The following is a 19,754-nucleotide window of genomic DNA, read 5'->3' as shown; positions in this document are numbered from 1 at the left end:
TGCTTTGTAAGGAGATGTATGGTTTATTAATGAGAACTAAGGAGTAATACAACTTGTAAACATATTTGACCTGTTAATACGATTCTGGTTGAGGCACGAAGCCAAACATATGAGTCGGTTTCATTAAAAGTAATTTTGTCGTAATTTTAATTCTTTTGGTTAAAAATAGTTAAAATTATGAAAAAGCCTATTTTTAAAAACGCCTTATACTTGGGGCCTATTTGTGAAAAAGAACTCTAACTATAATTAGATCCTTATAGTAAAAAACAAGGATTAAAAATGCCTCAGACTAGAATTCAGTTTCATAATCAACTTCGAAAGAACAAAAACATTTCTAAAGCACTAAATTCAAGTCTTTTGGATTTCTCATCATAAGGATATGGGGTGTTGATTCACACAATTTGGAGGCTTTGGAAAGACACCTACTAGTTGCAATGTCAATTTTCAGAATTACATTAAGTTTAATATATTTATATTTATTATTATTATTTTTATATAATATTATCTTTTTATGTATTTTTTATATCATATATTTTATTTTTAATATAATTTTTTATATTATATATTTTATTTTAATTTTTTTAAAAGATAATAGTTAATATTTTATTTGAAGTGGAAGGGTAAATATATTTTTAAACAACATTATAAAGTACAATGCAATCTAATTGCATTGGTTTTGAATTGTAATCACATTATATTCGTTGATTATAATTTAATTGGATACATTACAAGAATATTCTCCTATTTCCTTGATACCAATCACTGCTTAAATTTTCTTGATTTGTGATGTATTTCTAAGCTTATAATAATTAGAAGTTTTCATGATTCTGTTTAGTCATTGACAATCCAATCACAAAGTTCATGGTAATTCACAAAATTAGACTAATTATCAACGATCACTTAATTTGAATTATCCTTGAAATTCACATTAAATGATCTCGAACAAAATTAGATGTCTACATTTATTTTTAAAACATTTTTAAGAATTTATATACTAATATAAAATTACACAGTTTTTAATCAATCAATTATAATCTAATCAAACTGAATGTATTTTAAGGATCACTTAATACAATATTGTAATAAAAATAAAGAAAATGATGTTACATATATTTTTTATTTTATTGAATCTTATCAACAACTAGTTGATTTTTCAAAAAAAAAAAAAAAAGAACTACGGGAATGTCATTTGAAGCCCATAGCTTTCGATGTTTGAAATTGAGTGTCGCACCATATCAATTGAATTTTACCTAATGACACTCTTGGTCTTTTGGCATTGCAAGCCAAAAAAAGAAAAGATAACACAAAAATTAAAGGTCAAATTTTGAATTTAATCCTTATACTATAAGAAAGAAGAGAAGCAAATGAAGGTTGAGTTTTGAATTTAGGTTTATAAATTTAGCATAAAAAGGGTGAAAAGTTCCACTAAGCAGCACATTAGCCTAATTAATGTTAAAATTGTAACGGTGTTAGCAATTGAGTTGAAATTAACAAATTTTTAAAGAAGAAGAACTTAATTTATATAAAATTGTAATACATGGATTAAATCCAGCATTTTCTTATAGTGGAGGGACTAAATGCAAAATTTGTCAAAATAAACAGAATCCCCGCCAGGGCGCCTGCCCCGCCCTGTATATACATCTTTACAAATAAAATTGTCGCAAGTCCCGAAAATCATAACCCCTTTACTTTCCCAACTGTTCCAGATGATGAAAATTGGAAGTTTGAAAGAGAGAAATAGAAACTAATGACGGAAATCCAAGTCCGAACACTGAGCAATGAATCCACCGTCATAACCACATCGCCAGAAAAAACAATTAACGATCTCAAGCTTCTATTGAAACTCTCTTTCCCTCCCGCCTCTTCTTCTCCCAATTTCCACCTTTTTTTCAAGGTAAAAAGCAACAAAATAGAACATTTCAAACATTTCTTATTCTCACAACACATTAATTTAATGTTTTTCCTCCAAATTGTTTTGTTTCAGGGTACTAAGTTGAACTTGCGAAGCAAAGTGAGCAGTCTCTCGATTCAGTCCGGTGAATTCTTTGTTTTGATTCCATTTACAAAGAAAGACAAGCCTCGAATTGAAAACCCTAGTTTTTCCAACAATGCAAGCACTGCCACAAGCTTTGCAGATTCTACTTACTCTGATATGATGCAAGAATTCTCATCTTTACGGGACGAATCAGGAAATTTTTGTGAAGATAATAGTAATAATAATAATGTTTATTTTAAGAGTAAACGAAAAGAAGGAGTGACAATTGATAGGGATGAGAAAAAAGAGGGGCGTGCTTATGACTTTTTATGGAATGTATTGCGGACGTCTGATGGGGATTTGTTTGAGAAAAAGAATTGTGAGATGTTTGTTGAGGTTTTGCGGTCGGTAAATTGTTTGTCAAGTCCTTATTCAGGGAAATGTATGTTGTTAAGTGAGGCCAAAATTCGGAGTCGTGATGAACAGGCTTCGTGTTTGTGTCCTGTTTGGTTGAAGAAAATCGTGGAGGCGTTTGCTTTCTTAAGCATTTTGTCCGCGTTTCTTCAGCTGCGAACGGAGAGAATGACTTCAGCTTGTTTGAAGGAAGTGCTGGAGCGTTTAAGGAAATTTGGGCTTGGCGTTTGTATGGAGGACATAGAGTGTCTTTCTGTTCTTTGTCCCAAGGTTTGTTACTTTCTGTGATACTAATAAACACCTCCTGCTTAAGTTTCTAGCTGATAATAAGCCTATCTCTGAGCATTGTATGTTAGTGACTTGTGATATAACGCATACTGCAATATTCATTATATTTGCTTTTATATCACAAGTCCTTTCCACTTAGGTTTCTCTAGATGGTTAGATTGCTGAAAATTATAGCGTTACTTCACCATATTGAATTCCTTTGATTCATCTGTTGTCCCTTAACTTTCTAGGACAATGTTCTAGAAGCAGTTTTAGTTCTTCACCTGTCAATTAGTGCTCTTATAGATTCTCTGTTTCATCTGCTTGAGTGAAGTGTTTGATTGTGCCTACTCAGGTGGTATGTTTTGTAAATAATGATATGGAGCCTAAAAATTTTGGTGATGCACTTGTTATCACCCTGACTTCAACAAAGGAGGGAGACAAAGTTGACAACAAACTCAGAGCTGGTATTATTGAGGATATATACATTTCCTTCCACTTTTTTTAGTTAATTTTAGATAAGCTTCCAAGCAAGTATAATTTTTTGAACTGGTTCAACTTTCCTCTTCACAGGTAAAAGTCGCATGTCTCTTTCAAAGATCTTTAGCATAATGAAGAAATGGGAAAGTTCATTCAAAACTAGCTTGTGGGAGACTATCAAGTTGTTAATGGTAGAACTACCTGCTTCCAATCCTGCATTGTTTCTTCACAGCATGCATACATTTTTTTACATCAAGATTCTATTGATTCTTAGGATGTTCGAACTCTACAAGGACTTGTTTATTGGAGTGATTTCATGAGCTCTTTTGCCCTCTCCTCACTTTCTGTGGGCAGTCAGTGTTGTCGTTTCTATTGTCAAACGTTTCCAAATTATCTTCCGTCCCTATTATAACTCACAACTTAACCCAAACCAAGAGCTGAGTCTGATCCATCCAGGCTCAGATTTTTGTCAGCTGCTCCCAAAGAACAGATAATATGAATGACATGATTTTCTATTTTGGGCCAAGGGAAGCTTATATATGTGTATATGTTATTTTTTCAACCACTGGATTTTATTATTGAAAAGTTATGAATCATTTGCAAAAATTATGTGCTTCAAGATCATAACTGGTATACTGGAACAAGTTCTACAATTTTCATTTTACATATTCAATGGGAAAATATCATTATTTTCCTCAGGGATAGTCTTGAAGAAGTTTCATATTATTGGTTGGCCTAAATTCATTTTCTTGACCACCCCTGCATGATGGTTTTTTTTTCCTTATGGCATGCTGCCAGTTGTAGGCATTTAACTCTTTTTTCTATTATGAATTGCTGAATAATTATATTTTCTTTTGTGCAGTCTAAACAGAAATATGAGAATCTGACATCTTTTTCCTTAGAGGATTTGCTCATATTTTGGAAGGAAGGTGATAAGGTTTCAGAAAGAAATGAAACAAAACGGGCGAGGAGAAGCTGGTCCTCTGCTTCAAATTCTCATTCAGTCAAAAGACGATGTCATGTATGTGTATAATCTTACTTAGTAAATGGTTAAGGTGCTTTTTGAAGATATAATCTTATCATTGCATAAGATAAATACAGGAAAAGAAGGAAAAAAAAGAGACATTAGATATTTTCCCCTTAAACTTATTGGAATAGTATTTCTATGCCATATTGGAGTTAAATGGTATGCCAAATACTTAAATTACATATGATAATTTCTCTATTGATGCTGTTTGACTATCATAGTTTCTTTAGCTCATATGTTATATAAGCATTAGAGGTTATTATTTGTTAGGGATTTTAAAATCTTTTATGCTAAGAAAGAAGGCCATATTTAGAATTCACTATGTGGGCTCTTTCCTTAACCTTTTTGTTATTAATGTTATAAGACAGCTTTTGAAGTCAAAGGGGCCTATATCATTGTAACACCTTGTTCACTCAGCAGGATACAAGTCAATTGCTACCAGCAGAAATGGTTGAGCATCTCAGAAAGAGCATTGGATTGGATAGACAGGTTTTTTCTACACTTAGTTTGGGTTCTAGGAAAGAAAATTTACTCCTATTGAATTTTGTAGGAACTAGTTGGAAAGCTGCTGTAAAAACATACTGAATTTATTTTCTCAGAAACTCCTGTGGAATCATGCACATGTCTTATGCCATCACTACCTAATGGCCCTAACATGCTAGCATTTTAGCATATCTTATTTGAAATAATTTTCCTAACACTTTACTCGATGTATGACTGATGCAGATGGTTCATGTTGAAAATATTGGTGCTAGAAAAGCTTCCTATGTGGAGATCCCTAAAGAACTCTCGGACAATACAAAATCTGCCCTTCAAAGTATTGGAATTAATAAATTGTACAGCCACCAGGTATGGATGCTTTCCTCTACTTCTATCTTTTTAAAGTCAATAGATCTTGCATGTGTTTGAACCCTCGTTGTCTGTACAGGCAGAGTCAATAATGGCTTCCCTTTCTGGGAAGAATGTTGTTGTAGCAACAATGACATCTAGTGGGAAATCTGTGTGCTATAATCTGCCAGTGTTGGAGGCATTGTCCCATAATTTGTCATCATGTGCACTTTACTTGTTTCCCACAAAGGTTTGTTGCAGTTAGGCATTTTGATTTTATGATCATTGTGCATGAGCAGTATCTCTACTAGACAAATTGTTCTCTGATGCAGGCCTTAGCTCAAGATCAACTAAGAGCTTTGCTAGCTATAATAAATGGATATGATTGTAGCATAAATATTGGGGTATATGATGGTGACACTTCTCAGAAGGAAAGGACATGGCTTCGAGACAATGCTAGACTGGTATTTTATTGAAAGTGTTAGCTGTAACAAATGTATAGGCTTTCCCATTCCCCATCCCAGTTGGCTATCTAGCCATCTTTTATCTGAAATCCCCGTCATTGTGCTTGCAGTTGATCACAAATCCTGATATGTTACACATGTCAATCCTTCCATTACATAGACAATTTAGTCGAATACTATCAAATCTTAGGTGAGATTCATCAGAACACAATCTTTACTTTTACTAGTTATGGACTAGTTCACTTTGGTTATTTGTTTTTAGTCAATGTTTGATTCAAGTTGTGGCCCTTGTTTGTGATATTCCTATTCATCATTTGTGGTTGTGATCACCAAAGTTCTTTCTATCTTCTTATTTTAAAGTTTTGTAGTGGTCGATGAAGCTCATACTTATAAGGGAGCTTTTGGATGCCATACTGCCCTTATACTAAGAAGACTTTGCAGGCTTTGCTCTCATGGTACTAAGTAAGATTTAGGAAAATTCCTATTATCATATCCTTTTGTTTTTTCCTGACTCGGTGAGGTGGGTTCTATAGTGTATGGCAGCGATCCTTCTTTTGTTTTCTCCACGGCAACTTCTGCCAATCCTCGCGAGCACTGTATGGTAAGATTTCTATTGAGTAATCTCTTAATTTGCTTTTGCTTCTATTACTGTGTGTATTCTGTCATGATGGTGTCTCTACTTTTGTATTCTGGTGGTGCTTCAGACCTCCATCCCACCTCTACTTCTTTCCCAGATATCTATTTTCCCGCTTTTTCAGAAAAAGAACCACCATAATTGAAGGGTGACTATTTTCCAGTTGAGTTACTTTGCCAGATTGTTGGATTTGTTTGTATGTAGCTTGCCTCATAGTCTGGCCTGAATTTTCAGGATATTGAAAATTTTAACTATTTGCACATTTTGGCACTTAGATTTGAGGTTTATAGTAGCTCTCCCAAGTGTTTTAATTTATTCCATTGGATTGCTATAGTAGGTTACCTTTATAGTTGTTTTTTTTTGGATTTGAACATAATTTTTGTGATGCTTCAGGAACTTGCAAATCTGTCAACATTAGAGCTGATTGAAAATGATGGAAGTCCTTCTTCTGAAAAGCTTTTTGTTCTCTGGAATCCTGCTCTATGTCTGAGAACTGTGGGTGTTTTTGTAAATATTGTTGTCTTTTCCATTGAGCTAGTGCTTGAGCAGCTTATATGATATACCTACTGACACTGTTAGCTTACAGGAGCTGGATAAAAGTGACCATGACATAGATGCTAGAAATGCTTCAGATAAGAGTTTGAGGTATGATGAGAATAATCTTTCCTCTTCATTGAAAACAATGATATTTGGGGGTCCTAAGTTGTTATGCATTTGGCATATCATAACTATCTTTATCTTTCTTGCTCTTCAGCCCAATTTCAGAGGTTTCATACCTTTTTGCGGAAATGGTTCAGCATGGACTTCGTTGTATTGCTTTTTGTAGATCTCGTAAACTTTGTGAGCTTGTTTTATGTTATACGTATGTCTGACATCATGATTTCTGGCCTGTACTAGTCGTTCTTCAAGCATTTATACTAGGGAAGAAAACAGTGTATAACTATATCGAATATCTATTATTGTATTAGGCGCGAAATTCTTGAAGAGACAGCTCCCCACCTTGTCAATTCCATAAGTGCCTATCGTGCTGGCTATGTTGCTGAGGTCAGTTGTTTTTGTTGTCATTTACTGTCAATAAATTTTGGTTATGGTATTAGTGACATGCCTAAGTTACAACCTCTTGCCTCGGTGAATTCTGTTTTGTGTTTCCTAAATTTTTCCACCCCTTCAACCTTCTTAATGATGGATGTCTAACATGACCTACCATTATGAAGTCTTGGTTTGGATGTGCGACATGGTTTCTTGTCTAAAGGCTAAGATTATTATCCTACTCAAGTCTTGTCCTTGTTGGTTCCTTAAAGATTGGTGAAAGTTTATTAATTTATTTAAACAGTTTTCCTAGTTTTCTGAATTGTTCTTTTAGTGCACACTTCTGTATTAATTGTTCCAATTAAATGCGTTTCATTTTGATATTTTCATTCATTTAGCATTCTTAATAGCCTAATGGAGTATTGCCACCACTGGATGTTTACATTTTGGGCCTTTTGTTTGAAAACACGAGTTAATCATGTGCAAAACCTACTTTTAACACATGATTTTTTATATTTTAATATTTGTTGACCGTAGAGCAGGACCGGAGGAAAATAGAGAGTGATTTTTTTGGTGGAAAGCTTTGTGGTATCGCTGCAACAAATGCACTTGAATTGGGAATTGATGTTGGACACATTGATGTAACTCTGCATTTAGGTTTTCCTGGTAGTATTGCAAGGTATGGTGCAAATTCGTCATCCTGCTGTCTGTATGAGTGTTATTTTCATAATTTCTAATTGAGGGGTTTCTCTTCTGAATATAGCCTATGGCAACAGGCTGGTAGGTCTGGCAGAAGAGAAAGGCCATCTCTTGCTGTTTATGTTGCATTTGAAGGACCTCTTGATCAGTACTTTATGAAATTCCCTGAGAAATTGTTCAGGAGTCCAATTGAATGTTGTCATATTGACACTCAAAACCAGCAGGTATTAGGTTTTCTATGATGGAGATATCCTCTATATCACTTTATCTGATAGGTTCTAGCAAATTGGCTAATCTGTGCTTAGATGCTCTATTCATTCAGGTGCTTGAACAGCATCTGGTTTGTGCAGCTCTTGAACACCCGTTGAGTTTGCTTTATGATGAGAAATATTTTGGGTCTGGTCTGAACAGTGCCATAACTGCTCTTAAAAGTAGAGGATACTTAATTTCCGATCATTCAAGTGATCCTTTGGCTAAAATATGGAGTTACATTGGGCACGAGGTAACAATTTAACTGTTTAGGTTGGATAGCTTATTTGCTTCTCACTTCCTAAGAATTAAATACTTCCTTATATTTTTTCTTTCAGAAAATGCCTTCACGTTCAATCAGTATACGAGCAATAGAGGCAGAGAGATACGTAGTCATAGATACACAACTGAATGAAACCCTTGAAGAGATTGAGGAAAGCAGGGCTTTCTTTCAGGTGTAACTTCTTGATGCACGACAAGATCACAAATTAAAGGATTAAGATATTTAGTTTATTAATTATGTATATATTTTAAGTCTCAATTGTAATTTACATATGTTTTAAGGTGTTTAGGTTATTTCAATGAATTAGACTTATTTACCTGGTGCTTGGGTAGGAAGTTGGTTATGCATACTTACTTTATTTTCAGTCTTCAGTAATTTATGTTGATGTTGAATTTAGCTATTGAGAATTGTTGTTAAAGAAATTGTCAAAATTGTCCCTCTCTTTTGCCTCATTTCCTTCCTCTCCCTAGATTTCTCTGTTTCTCCCCTTTTCCCTCTGATTTGCGTTTCCACTCTTCGTTTTCTTCCTCTATTCACTGTCTATTTTTCTCTTCCAATTTTTGCCGTATCACTTCTTCGTTTTCCCCCTCTTCTGCTTATTGTTTAGAACTTAATTGTTAGAGACTGGCGTGGTTTACTTTTATAATAGATTATTAGTTGTTACTCATTACCTCTGCATGTATGTTCTGTATTCTCTTTCTTTCTTTTTCTCTCTCCCTTTTTCTTTTTTTTTTTTGGTATTTTTTGGGTTTCTTTTATAAATTGTTCATATGGCACAGGTATATGAAGGTGCTGTTTACATGCACCAAGGGAGGACCTATCTGGTGAAGGATTTAGATTTGTCAAGAAAAATTGCTTATTGCGAAAAAGCTGCTCTGGACTATTACACAAAGACTCGTGATTATACAGACATACATATTATTGGTGGTAAAATTGTAAGTCAGGCTATTAAATATATGTTACATGGAAATTAGCTGATTCGGAGCTTATGTCTTTCTTTTTATCAACTTTATTGATATGTTTACACTTGCCTTTTGTAAGATGGCTGAATTTGGTGTTAAAGCCTACTCTTCTTTGCCACTAAGTTATGGAAATTTGAAAATAGCTGTATGACCAAGTGTAGGATTGGTGATAGAACTTTATAACCTGGTTTGACTAACATTGAAATAGACTAAAAAGCAATGAAAGTCAATCTTTAATGATTGAAGGTACATAATGTGTTTCATGTGTGATGTTCAGTTGAAATGAATTGAAACTGCATAATTTGCTTGAGGATATCGCATGCACTCTTTATTACCTTTTCAACATGGCTCCTGTTGGAAATTGGAATGTTGAAAGCTTCACCGGCTATTCGTCCTGCTTTTCCTCAGGCCTATCCAGCCAGGATCTCAAAGGACCAGCTCCCAAGAACGACAGCTCAGGCAAATACTTGCAGTGTAACAACTACATGGTTTGGCTTCCGCCGAATTCGCAAAGGAAGCAACCAAATCTTAGACACGGTTGATCTTTGGCTGCCTAGATATTCATATGAATCTCAGGTTCTATTAGGAGCATTATTAACCATTTTTTATTGACTTAAGTACTAAAAAAGCCCCTGAACTATATCTATTTATGCAACTAAGCCCTTATTCTTTTATTATACTCAAACAAGCCCTTATCTTTTGATTTGTAGCACACAAACCCTTAATTCTAAAGGAAAATTAACAATCGTCAAGCTTAATGCCAATTGGTATTCTGTCCATGTGGCCTATGACAGCCACCTGGCAGCTGACATGACCATGTGGCAGCTAATGTGGAATGGGCTACGTAGCCATGTCATCAAGTCACCTGGACAGAAAATGCCACCTGGCATTGGGTTGGATGGCTGTTAACTATCCGTTATGGTTAAGGGCTTGTGTGAGTACAAATCAAAGGATAAGGACTTGTTTGGGTACAATGAAAGAACAGGGGCTTAGTTGCATCAATGGACATTGTTCAGGGGCTTTTTTTTTCAATTGTTGTTTGACAATCATTTTAAGTCATTATCCCTTGATGTGCCATATGTATAATGTATGTGGTTACGAGCATGTCTTATTCATCTTGATTCACATGCATGCAGGCAGTTTGGATTAGTGTTCCACAGTCCATAAAAACAGTAGTAGAGAAGAAGTACTCGTTCTGTGCAGGTCTGCATGCTGCCTGTCATGCGGTTTTACATGTAGTGCCATTGTAAGTATTTTACATGTAGGATCTTTTCAATATAGAAGTCTTACATGTAAACATGTTGAGGTCAGAAAAGTCTTTTTACCTTTTTGAGGCTTTTTTACCAACAAACATTAGACATTGGTACTCTATTTAATCTTTTATCTTATTATCATGGGTGGTTCTGTGTCTGACGCCTTTTATAATGCCCTGACATATAGGTATATCAGATGCAATTTATCTGACTTGGCCCCAGAGTGTCCAAATCCTCATGATACCCGCTTCTTTCCTGAGAGAATTCTATTATATGATCAGCATCCTGGAGGGACTGGTGTCTCAAAACAGGTAAGTACTTGTAGCTCTTAATTCTTGCTTCACAGTCCTACTGAAAAAGGGTCTGGATCTATGTTTAAAGACTTTGAGGCTTGTTGAATTCGTGATATTTTAATTGAACTAGTTTTATTTTTGAAAGTCTGAAAAAGCTTTGAATTTTTAAAGTGCTGATAAAAGATCAATCCCATGTTGTCCATATCTGGAGTAACCTAGTAACTTAAATATATTAAGAGTCTCTTCACCTATTGTGAATTATATTTAGGTTGAATAGCCATCATAAAATTTCACATTAATGATATATGCTCTTTTATGTTAGAGGCAATTTCAAACTTCATTATTGTAGACCAGTAAATGATGGCTCAGCAATGGGATTAAGCAATTATATGTTTTTGACGGAATGGAAAGTTTGTATGCAAGCTTATAACCAGTTGGATTATTATGGAGATAAAATTTTGAGTTTTAGGCAATTTCTAACAGGGAAACATCCGAATGTGTAACAGATCCAACCATATTTCACAGAGCTTTTGTGTTCTGCTTTGGAACTTCTAACTTGTTGCCACTGCTCCTCAGACTCAGGTTGCCCAAATTGTGTTCAGGTTTGTGTTAATTCTCAGAACCTAGTTGTTTACTTTCTGTCTCGCCACTGTAGTAATTTATAGGTCTTGTCTATTTCAGAATCTGGCTTGTCATGAGTATAATGAGCTCATAAACAAGGACGCAGCCATCATGATTATAAAGGTTCTACCTTCAAACCCATGGATTTAATTAACTACCTGCTGCTTTATGATAGTGACTACAAAATTCTTGTTTGTTCAGGGTGTTTTGGATGCTGAAAAATTATATTTTGAAGGACACCCTGATTCCACACCGAGTTGTTGAGGATAGAAAAACAATTCAACATCATATGTAATCATGGAGGGCTGATTTTTTATGTTGAATTACGTTTCTTGGTTCCTGTAGCCTGTTAGATCTCCTTCATCCTTGAACCCCCAGTATCCCAGAAACTACCAGGTAGGCTTGACCAACATCATCAGAATTGATTTCTTGTACACCAGATGTTTTACATGATCGTGATGTGCTATGCCACTGATTATGACAATGTTTATGTATATACTATATGTTTTAAGCTTCTTTCCTCAACTTGCTTGCATAGATCTGGGGTTAATTATATTTAGAAATCCAAAAGATTCAAGCAAGACCTTGCAGTTCATTTCTACGTCATCAGTTAATTTGTTTCGTACTATTTCGTAGGCAGTTACTGGTGAGTGGTATATAAGAGCCAAGCTGCTTACAGTTTGCTCGATAGAGGTTTGATTCATGCTTGCTTTAGAGTTTTATATATATATATTTGAACAGTTATGTTGAATTGTTAGCTAATTAAACAAAGCTAAGTTTAATAAGGTTCGTTTAATTGATCAATCTGAACTCTGATTTGAAAGCTGGTGAATCTATAGAATATAAGTTTTATACATAAAACTATATTATCTAAAAACATTACCATTATAGTGCGAAGATTCAGTAGGATTTATTAGAAGTATCAAACTTAGTTGAGTTTTTAATAATATATATATATATATATATATATATATTTACACACACATCGAAATCTGCGTCTGGCTTGAAATTGGCAAATTTATCGCGTGCTCACCTGAAACCTGTATTTGCTAAGCTTGCACATATGAATATGCATACATATAAAGCACATCGAAATCTGCGTCCAGCTTGAAATTGGCAAATTGATCGCGTGCCCAGCTTAAACCTGTATTTTCTAAGCTTGCATGAAAGCTGGACTTGGATTGAATTGGATTAATGATATATGACAGGCGGACAGAGCTTGGTTTTCATAGTTTAATCCAGCTCAGTTAAAGGCTGCGGTAAGCTAATAAACCCTGAAGAATCCTAACATTGTTGATGGATTGAGATCTGGATACAAAAACTTTGTAACCAAATTACCTTAATTGTCAGCAGTCTAAAAAAAAATCCCACCTCGAGGCGCTTCGATATTTAGTACTAGATTAGATTTCAGAGAATGGTGATAACGGAAAATTGTTGGCATTAAAGAGGAAGCAGACTTGGCAGGGTTGGGTTGGAGTATCTAAAGAGTAAAAAGCTTGGGGTTGGCGAATGTCAAGAGTAAAAAGCTTCGGCCCGTGAAAAAAATCAAAATGAACAACCAAGTTATTTGGCCCATGCAGGCCTCCAACCTATTATTAGGACATATTATGAGCACCGAAGCTCAAATGCAGGTGATAGGCCACGTGACATTTGAGGTCCCGACAAATATAACAGAACTCCAACTCCAAGCTCCACGTTCCAACCACCTGCGCATATGTGCCAACTTCGAGTTCCTGAAAAGAGGAGAGAACGGACTGGTTTTGTTTGGCGTTTAAAATGAGAGAATCTGATCCCAAATCAATCAAATACTTTTACAGGCTTTTGTTCCAATTTTCAGGATTTCCTGTCCTATGCCATTGGAACCTTAAAGGCACTTTTGAACAGATATATTTTTATGGGAAGAATATTTTACTGCTACTACTACTACTCCTCTATTTCTTGTTAAAACAATGTAAATGAAAATGATTTCTCGTTGATGCTTTTGGTGGGTGAAGTACACATTTTATACAATCTTTGCTCACTTTGTCTCTTTATGAGGAGGCGGGATACAAGAAAATTCTGTTCGCAAATATAGTCTAGTCTCTGTGCTGCTACTCATTTCAGTGTGGAATTTGGTTCAACTCGTGACCAATTAGAAACAAGAGTGAGCGGGAATCTCCTAAGTGACGCACCCTTTCTTTCTTTCTTTCTTTTTTGTTTGCTAGTAGTTCAAACTATAATTAAAGTAGAGTCTCTCACGTCTGAAATGTAACTACTACCAGAAGAGGAAAACAAAGAGAGCAAAGCCAATAGGATCTAGAGGGGAGGGGGTCAGAGGGAGTAGGTTCTAGACTAAAAACACTTGAAGAAACAGAAAAGAGGGAGAGGCACAAATGGGGTGGGCAATAGCTCTTCATGGAGGCGCTGGCGACATCCCACTTTCTCTGCCCCCTGACCGCCGCCTCCCTCGTGAGGCCGGCCTCCGCCACTGCCTTGACGTTGGCATCGCCGCTCTCAAAGCCCATAAGCACCCCTTGGACGTTGTTGAACTAGTGGTATATGCTTATATTACTATATCAAGTATTTTTGTTCATTGACTGCATCTGTGTTCTGGGTTTACGCCAACATAAGTAGAGCTTCTTACTTTTTTGTGATGTGGTGTTGGTGCCAATGGAGATTCCAAAATGACCTGTGGCTGGGGTATACAATTAGATTGAGAAATAATTGGATTCTCTGATTCTACTTAGCCATTTTTTTTTATCAAACAGTTGTGGTAATTTGAGGGGCATTCAATTGTGAAATTCTGCAACTGTGAAACAAATATGATTGATGTACCTTTAAGATTAGTGGCTTTACTTCAGGGAGAATGTTAAATAGTTAAGTGGTTAACAAAGGTATTATAATGTTTGTTTGTTTTGTTACTTGTTTTTCTATTTTCAGAGACAAAAAGTAAAAAGGTCTTGATAAAAGAGCAAATTATATTTTCCAAGAATTAGTAAGGTAAAAGTTTAATTTTCTTTCCGGGAACAAAATAAATGGTCTTATGTTTTATGCAAAACAATTATGTTAGATTCATTATATTTTAGTCATTTGTTCATTTTCAGTAAATTATGGTTTTGCTTTCTTTTTTTTTTTTTTTATTTTCTTTTTGCTTTGTCACAACTGTTTAGGAAGCAAGAGAGCAAATAGCAAGAGTAACAACCAAAATTAACCTACTATTCCCTCAGTTATTGTCTGAGCTTTTTATGATGTATAGACTTATTTGTAAAAGGTTTAGATTATGACGAGGAAACTGAATTGGGCTTTGCATGGTTAGATTTCACTTGGCTTGGTATTGGAACAATCCCTTTTTGAGGAATGTGCGTCATGACTTATGACTTTCTCTTTTATGCTTAGTGTAGTGCACAGAAAGCAGAGGTACTAGATTTCAATAGGTTAATTTTTTGTCAACTTGAAATGGATTTTTCTTCTCTTTTTAACTTCTTACTGCTTTAAATCTTTGGCAGTTTCTTGGGTACAAATTAAAATCTCAATGCTGCTGCTATGTGTTTGCTGTTTGTTACATTCAGACACCTAAATATCTCTTTGATGTTTATCTGAATAGACAAAAAGAAAATTTCTGTTTGTTGTAGAATTTAAAATTTTCTGGATTTATGTTCTTTTTGTTATATGCTACTGTTGATTTTTGCCACATATATAGGTCCGTGAACTGGAAAACCATCCACATTTCAATGCGGGCAAGGGATCTGTTCTAACCACCTCTGGCACAGTTGAGATGGAAGCTTGCATCATGGATGGCAAGACAAAGAAATGTGGAGCTGTTTCGGGCCTCAGCACTGTTGTTAATGCAATATCCCTTGCACGCAAGGTCATGGACAAGACCCCTCATATTTATCTGGCATTTGATGGGGCTGAGGCCTTTGCAAGGGAACAAGTAAGTGACAAGCATACTTTGATTTGCTAATGCTCTTTTAACATCCATGTGGCTGAAGGTCTCTCTGTTCTGTTCTTAAATTTCCTCAAAATCTGAATATTAATTTCTTTAGTTCCTTGTTGCTTGCCTTTAGTATTTTTTTCATTGTACATTGAAGTAATCAAATAAGGATTTTAAAATGTTAGAATTTATGGCTCTAATTTGTCGGATGTTGGCAACATATGCTCCGTATAAGTCAGTTTTATTCTTCGTCTTGTAGCCACCCCTTTACAAGCTTGATTCACAACCAAGTTCATCAACTATGTTGATTTTTTTTCCTTTGTTATCTTTTCCAATTTGAGTGGAGGTAAACGTGTCATTTGAGCTCACAATGATGCTCTCTTGTTCAGCTGTTGTTACATCAAACTCAATATATGGTGCTTATCCCTTGGAATGACTACTAAATGTTTATGACCAGCATTTGATATGTCTGTTTTCTTTTACATTGATCAGGGTCTTGAGACTGTTGATCCGAGCTATTTTATCACTCCAGAAAACATTGAGAGGCTTAAGCAGGCACAAGAAGCTAATAGAGTTCAGGTATTTTCTTATATTCCCCACCCATCTATATGACTGAATTTTTTTTGTGAATAGTCTTTGTGCGTTAAATTGCATTACCTCAATCATCCTTGCAGTGTGTTCTACTACCATTAATTGGCCTTTGCTATTACAGATCCTTTTGGGCTACCACCAAAACTGTCTATTTCTTTTACCATATTTAGAAAATATAACTTTTAAAAGTAGGGCATTAGACTTTTTTACTAGAAAAAGCAGAGTAATTTTCTACCCGTATCATGTCCTGGTAGTCCTTTCCCCATCATTCAACTTTTCTTGCCCAAAGTCTGATTTTTAACAGATGAAGTATCTTAAAGGTTTGGGTTGTTGGTCTTCTTTGAATCTGCAGATTGATTACACACAACCAATTCAAAAGGAGGTGAAGAAAGATGATGCAAGTGTTGATGGTGACAGCCAAATAGGCACTGTTGGATGTGTAGCTGTTGATAATGAAGGGAATTTGGCCTCTGCAACATCTACTGGTGGACTAGTGAACAAAATGGTGGGTAGAATTGGGGACACACCAATCATAGGTGCCGGGACTTATGCAAACCATCTCTGTGCGGTTTCTGCTACAGGCAAAGGCGAAGCCATAATCCGTGGTACTGTTGCAAGGGATGTTGCTGCTGTTATGGAATTCAAAGGTGTTTCCCTCAAGGAAGCTGCTGCTTACGTTGTAGAGCAAGTTCCACCAGGCAATGTTGGGTTGGTTGCTGTCTCTTCCACTGGAGAAGTCACCATGCCCTTCAACACCACGGGCATGTTTCGTGCATGTGCTACTGAAGATGGACATTCAGAAATTGCCATATGGGATTCTCCATCAAAGTAGGCAATTGATGAGTATTAGCTATTTGCAACTTTTTTGCCTTAAAAGGCTGGAAGATCGCTCTGAAACATGGAGCGGTTCATGTAGTTGTTGTTGTCATTTGGTGGCATGAAATGTTGATCATGTAATTGCTTTTCTAGCCTTGAATGCTAATATTATAAAATTTCTTCCGAACGAATAATGATATGTTTGCAAACAATTAAATTAAGTTCCCATTTTCTGAAATAATAATTCATTTCTTAATCTCAGAATGAAAATCATTTTGGGAGTATACTTGATAACAGCTTTATTTGACGGTTTGTTATTCTCTGAGAGGAACATGTTTGATCACATTATAATGCAAGGCATGTAAAGCTATACCTTAGGGACAGCAAACAGAGATAAACTCTGCCCCATTAATTGCCCGCCCTATGCGATCCGGTTTAATCAGTGTCATTTCATCTGACAAATGATTCTTGCAATTCTCCAACTTTCCTGAAGAAAGCAGGATATTTTGACTGATGGTTGATGCTGGTTTATTCACCGCTAAATTGCTCCAATGATCAAAACTAAGAGTGAGCAAAGTCGGTTTCGGTTCGATTTCGGCTGATTTTACGTAAAATCGACAAAAAAATTTTATCAAGTTAATTGACTGAACCGCACCCCCCTCCAAAATCGGTTTCGATCGATTTTTAAGATAGACGGATCGGTCGGTTACGATTCCGTTTTTTAGATTGTGGGCTTAATTTGATTTGGGTTTGGGTTGTGAAAGTTTCATGAAATTGACTTGGACTGTGAAGGTTTATATGGACCATAAAAGATCCATAGATTTAACTTATTTTTCCATGAGTACTAGTAGTAATTCAAGGATAGAATATTGTCACTTTCTAAAATAAGGCAAATCAAATTTTAAAACAATGATATTTTTTTTATATAAATCACAAAGATTTCTACTTTTGTTATAGTTAAATAATTTGATCCTTTTTTTTTTGTTTGACATAAGCCTTTTGTATATATTTTGTTACAAAGAGTTTTTTTAAGTCTTCTTTTGGACCTATTTATTTATTTTTCAAATGATTAATAATATTAATCTTCATGCAATAAATTAACATTAATCTTTATAGAATAAATAAACATTAGTTTAAAAAGTTCTATAATTAAATATGATCTCAAAGAAATTAACATTAATCTTCATACAATAAATAAACAAAGAAGAGTTCTACAACTTAAAGCTTAATGACATAAATTACTAAATTTCAAAATATGAATCTCCAAGGCTCCAACTTCAAATTTTAATGATTTTGCTGAACATGCTCCTAAAAAGATTAAAAGAAAATATATAATTAGTGTAAATTTTTGTAGTAAGACAACCTAAATGAATTATAAATAACATATAAATATTGCATAATACCGAATGATAACATTACCTGAAAATGTTAATTTGACTCAGGCTCAGACTCAGCTATTGTCTCCAACGCAATAGTAGCCAACTCTAAAAAATAAAATAACAAATATGGTAAATTAATTTTTGACAAATCAAATAAATTAAATTATAAATAAAACTATAAAAAGAAATAAAATAGTTACCAAAATCAAGTTTATCAAGCTCATCCAGATCATCTTCAATCAAATCCAGATCACCACGTGCCTTTCCACGTAACCAATCTTGAGCACAAATAAGTGCTTGCACAACCTTAGGAGTCAAAGAACTCCTATATGCATCAAGCACACGTCCACCGGTACTAAAAGCAGATTCCGAAGTAACTGTTGATAGGGGAACAGCCAAAACATAACGAGCAATAGCGGCAAGTATAGGAAACCTAAACTGATTAAGTTTCCACCACATGAGAACATCAAACTCATCATCATCGAAACCCTCATCATCCATAGGCTCAGATAAATATTTCTCCAATTCCGTTTTCAGTTCTTTTGATCCAGTGTTTAACCGGTGCTTTTTGAACCTATCCGATCTTTTTTTAGTTCGTTTTGTGTCCTTGCCAATCAAAGTTGAAACAACATTATCATTACAACCACCACTGATGCCTTGACCCATGGACGTTAGACACTGTTGACCACTTTCACCAACATCACAAGTTGAAGGTTGTAACATATTTCTATAATAACGAAACAACTCATCCATTGTTTGTGTTAGCAAAGAAAACATCATTGAAGCTTGAGTTGGAGGATACATGTCTAGCAAAGTGAATTCAACATAAGAAAGCTTTTTCCTCGGATCAAGTATAGCAGCAATAAATAACACCAAATTCATTTTCTCCATATTGCCCTAATACTTGTCATATTTCTCTTTCATCCTAATTGCCATAGACTGTAAATCAACATCATCACCATTTTGCCATTCAATCAAAGTCGTATACACATCAGAAATGGAATCCAAAAAAGCATTAGCAGTTATGTAAGATGTGCATGAAACATTCAAAGTCAAATCATAAAACTCTCTCAAAAAACGAGAAATCCTCCTAACATTTGCCCAATCTTTGTCATCGGGCACCCCATCTCCTGACCTTATGAGCTCAGGTATGTAGCCATTATCACATAATTAAAATGATGCAAACGCCCTCTGAAATTTCCAAGCTGTATCCAACATCAAAAAAGTATAATTCCATCTAGTACTCACATCTAAATACAATAAATACTTGCTCTCAACTCCTGCACTAATAGTACACTCCTTAAACTTGACTAATCTAGCAGGGGATTGTCTAATATATCTCACTGCCCCTTTAACACAAGCAATTGAGGTATTCATATCCTTCAATCCATCAGAGACCACAAGATTCATAATATGAGCAATGCATCTCACATGAAAAAATCTACCACTTAAAATACTAGTTCCAGCAACATTATATTATTTCTTCAAATGCCCTACTACAACATCATTTGAACTAGCATTATCAACAGTGATAGAAAAATTTTTTTGGATCTCTCAATACCCCAAACATTTACTAA

At 35.1% G+C, this 19,754-nt stretch overlaps 3 protein-coding genes across 7 annotated transcripts; 2 read left to right on the top strand and 1 right to left on the bottom strand.

Annotated features, from left to right (window-relative positions):
• Positions 1 to 1,668: 1,668 nt before the first annotated feature.
• Positions 1,669 to 12,073, top strand: LOC18604891 (UBQ, helicase-c and DEAD-like helicase domain-containing protein). Of its 5 annotated transcripts, none has more exons than XR_016025494.1 (27): positions 1,669 to 1,894; positions 1,985 to 2,659; positions 3,012 to 3,123; positions 3,230 to 3,327; positions 3,999 to 4,157; positions 4,581 to 4,652; positions 4,890 to 5,012; positions 5,092 to 5,241; positions 5,324 to 5,455; positions 5,566 to 5,645; positions 5,816 to 5,910; positions 5,989 to 6,056; positions 6,483 to 6,584; positions 6,676 to 6,734; positions 6,844 to 6,951; positions 7,058 to 7,133; positions 7,661 to 7,797; positions 7,882 to 8,041; positions 8,140 to 8,319; positions 8,405 to 8,521; positions 9,129 to 9,284; positions 9,720 to 9,887; positions 10,448 to 10,557; positions 10,752 to 10,875; positions 11,341 to 11,459; positions 11,539 to 11,601; positions 11,680 to 11,754. XR_016025494.1 is itself a non-coding variant. In XM_007037583.3 (27 exons), the coding sequence occupies exons 1-27, from the start codon at positions 1,748 to 1,750 to the stop codon at positions 11,740 to 11,742; spliced, it is 3,627 nt and encodes a 1,208-aa protein (XP_007037645.3). In that variant the 5' UTR covers positions 1,669 to 1,747; the 3' UTR covers positions 11,743 to 12,073. The 5 variants fall into 5 exon arrangements, 3 of the variants coding, with proteins under 3 accessions (XP_007037645.3, XP_017973752.2, XP_088661068.1); XM_007037583.3 differs by having other exon boundaries at positions 4,584 to 4,652; positions 11,364 to 11,459; positions 11,680 to 12,073; XM_018118263.2 differs by having other exon boundaries at positions 11,364 to 11,459; positions 11,680 to 12,073.
• Positions 12,074 to 13,576: 1,503 nt separating this feature from the next.
• Positions 13,577 to 17,068, top strand: ASPGA1 (N-terminal nucleophile aminohydrolases (Ntn hydrolases) superfamily protein). The gene is made up of 4 exons (XM_007037582.3): positions 13,577 to 14,012; positions 15,158 to 15,391; positions 15,884 to 15,970; positions 16,335 to 17,068. The coding sequence occupies exons 1-4, from the start codon at positions 13,851 to 13,853 to the stop codon at positions 16,812 to 16,814; spliced, it is 963 nt and encodes a 320-aa protein (XP_007037644.1). The 5' UTR covers positions 13,577 to 13,850; the 3' UTR covers positions 16,815 to 17,068.
• A 1,158-nt stretch (positions 17,069 to 18,226) lies between these two features.
• Positions 18,227 to 19,068, bottom strand: LOC108661329 (zinc finger BED domain-containing protein RICESLEEPER 2-like). The gene is made up of 2 exons (XM_088804611.1): positions 18,378 to 19,068; positions 18,227 to 18,282 (listed from the first exon to the last, which is right to left on the bottom strand). The coding sequence occupies exons 1-2, from the start codon at positions 19,066 to 19,068 to the stop codon at positions 18,227 to 18,229; spliced, it is 747 nt and encodes a 248-aa protein (XP_088660737.1).
• Between the last annotated feature and the right edge of the window lie 686 nt (positions 19,069 to 19,754).

The sequence above is a fragment of the Theobroma cacao genome, chromosome 3 (genome assembly GCF_053813885.1).
Source record: "Theobroma cacao isolate CCN51 chromosome 3, ASM5381388v1, whole genome shotgun sequence".
In the NCBI taxonomy this organism is placed as follows: Eukaryota; Viridiplantae; Streptophyta; class Magnoliopsida; order Malvales; family Malvaceae; genus Theobroma; species Theobroma cacao.
Note: the sequence above shows the minus strand (reverse complement) of the source record. Positions and strands in the feature narration are given on the sequence as shown.

What these genes read in the sequence shown, in the direction of transcription:
- ASPGA1 (XM_007037582.3), top strand. Translation starts at nt 13,851, where the DNA reads ATGGGGTGGGCAATAGCTCTTCATGGAGGCGCTGGCGACATCCCACTT. An exon ending in TGGACGTTGTTGAACTAGTG is followed by an intron (nt 14,013 to 15,157) that starts GTATATGCTTAT and finishes CCACATATATAG; the next exon opens with GTCCGTGAACTGGAAAACCA. An exon ending in AGGCCTTTGCAAGGGAACAA is followed by an intron (nt 15,392 to 15,883) that starts GTAAGTGACAAG and finishes TACATTGATCAG; the next exon opens with GGTCTTGAGACTGTTGATCC.
- LOC18604891 (XM_018118263.2), top strand. Translation starts at nt 1,748, where the DNA reads ATGACGGAAATCCAAGTCCGAACACTGAGCAATGAATCCACCGTCATA. An exon ending in AGACTATCAAGTTGTTAATG is followed by an intron (nt 3,328 to 3,998) that starts GTAGAACTACCT and finishes TCTTTTGTGCAG; the next exon opens with TCTAAACAGAAATATGAGAA. An exon ending in CTGCTCTATGTCTGAGAACT is followed by an intron (nt 6,585 to 6,675) that starts GTGGGTGTTTTT and finishes GTTAGCTTACAG; the next exon opens with GAGCTGGATAAAAGTGACCA.
- LOC108661329 (XM_088804611.1), bottom strand. Translation starts at nt 19,068, where the DNA reads ATGGAGAAAATGAATTTGGTGTTATTTATTGCTGCTATACTTGATCCG. An exon ending in GCTTGATAAACTTGATTTTG is followed by an intron (nt 18,283 to 18,377) that starts GTAACTATTTTA and finishes TTTATTTTTTAG; the next exon opens with AGTTGGCTACTATTGCGTTG.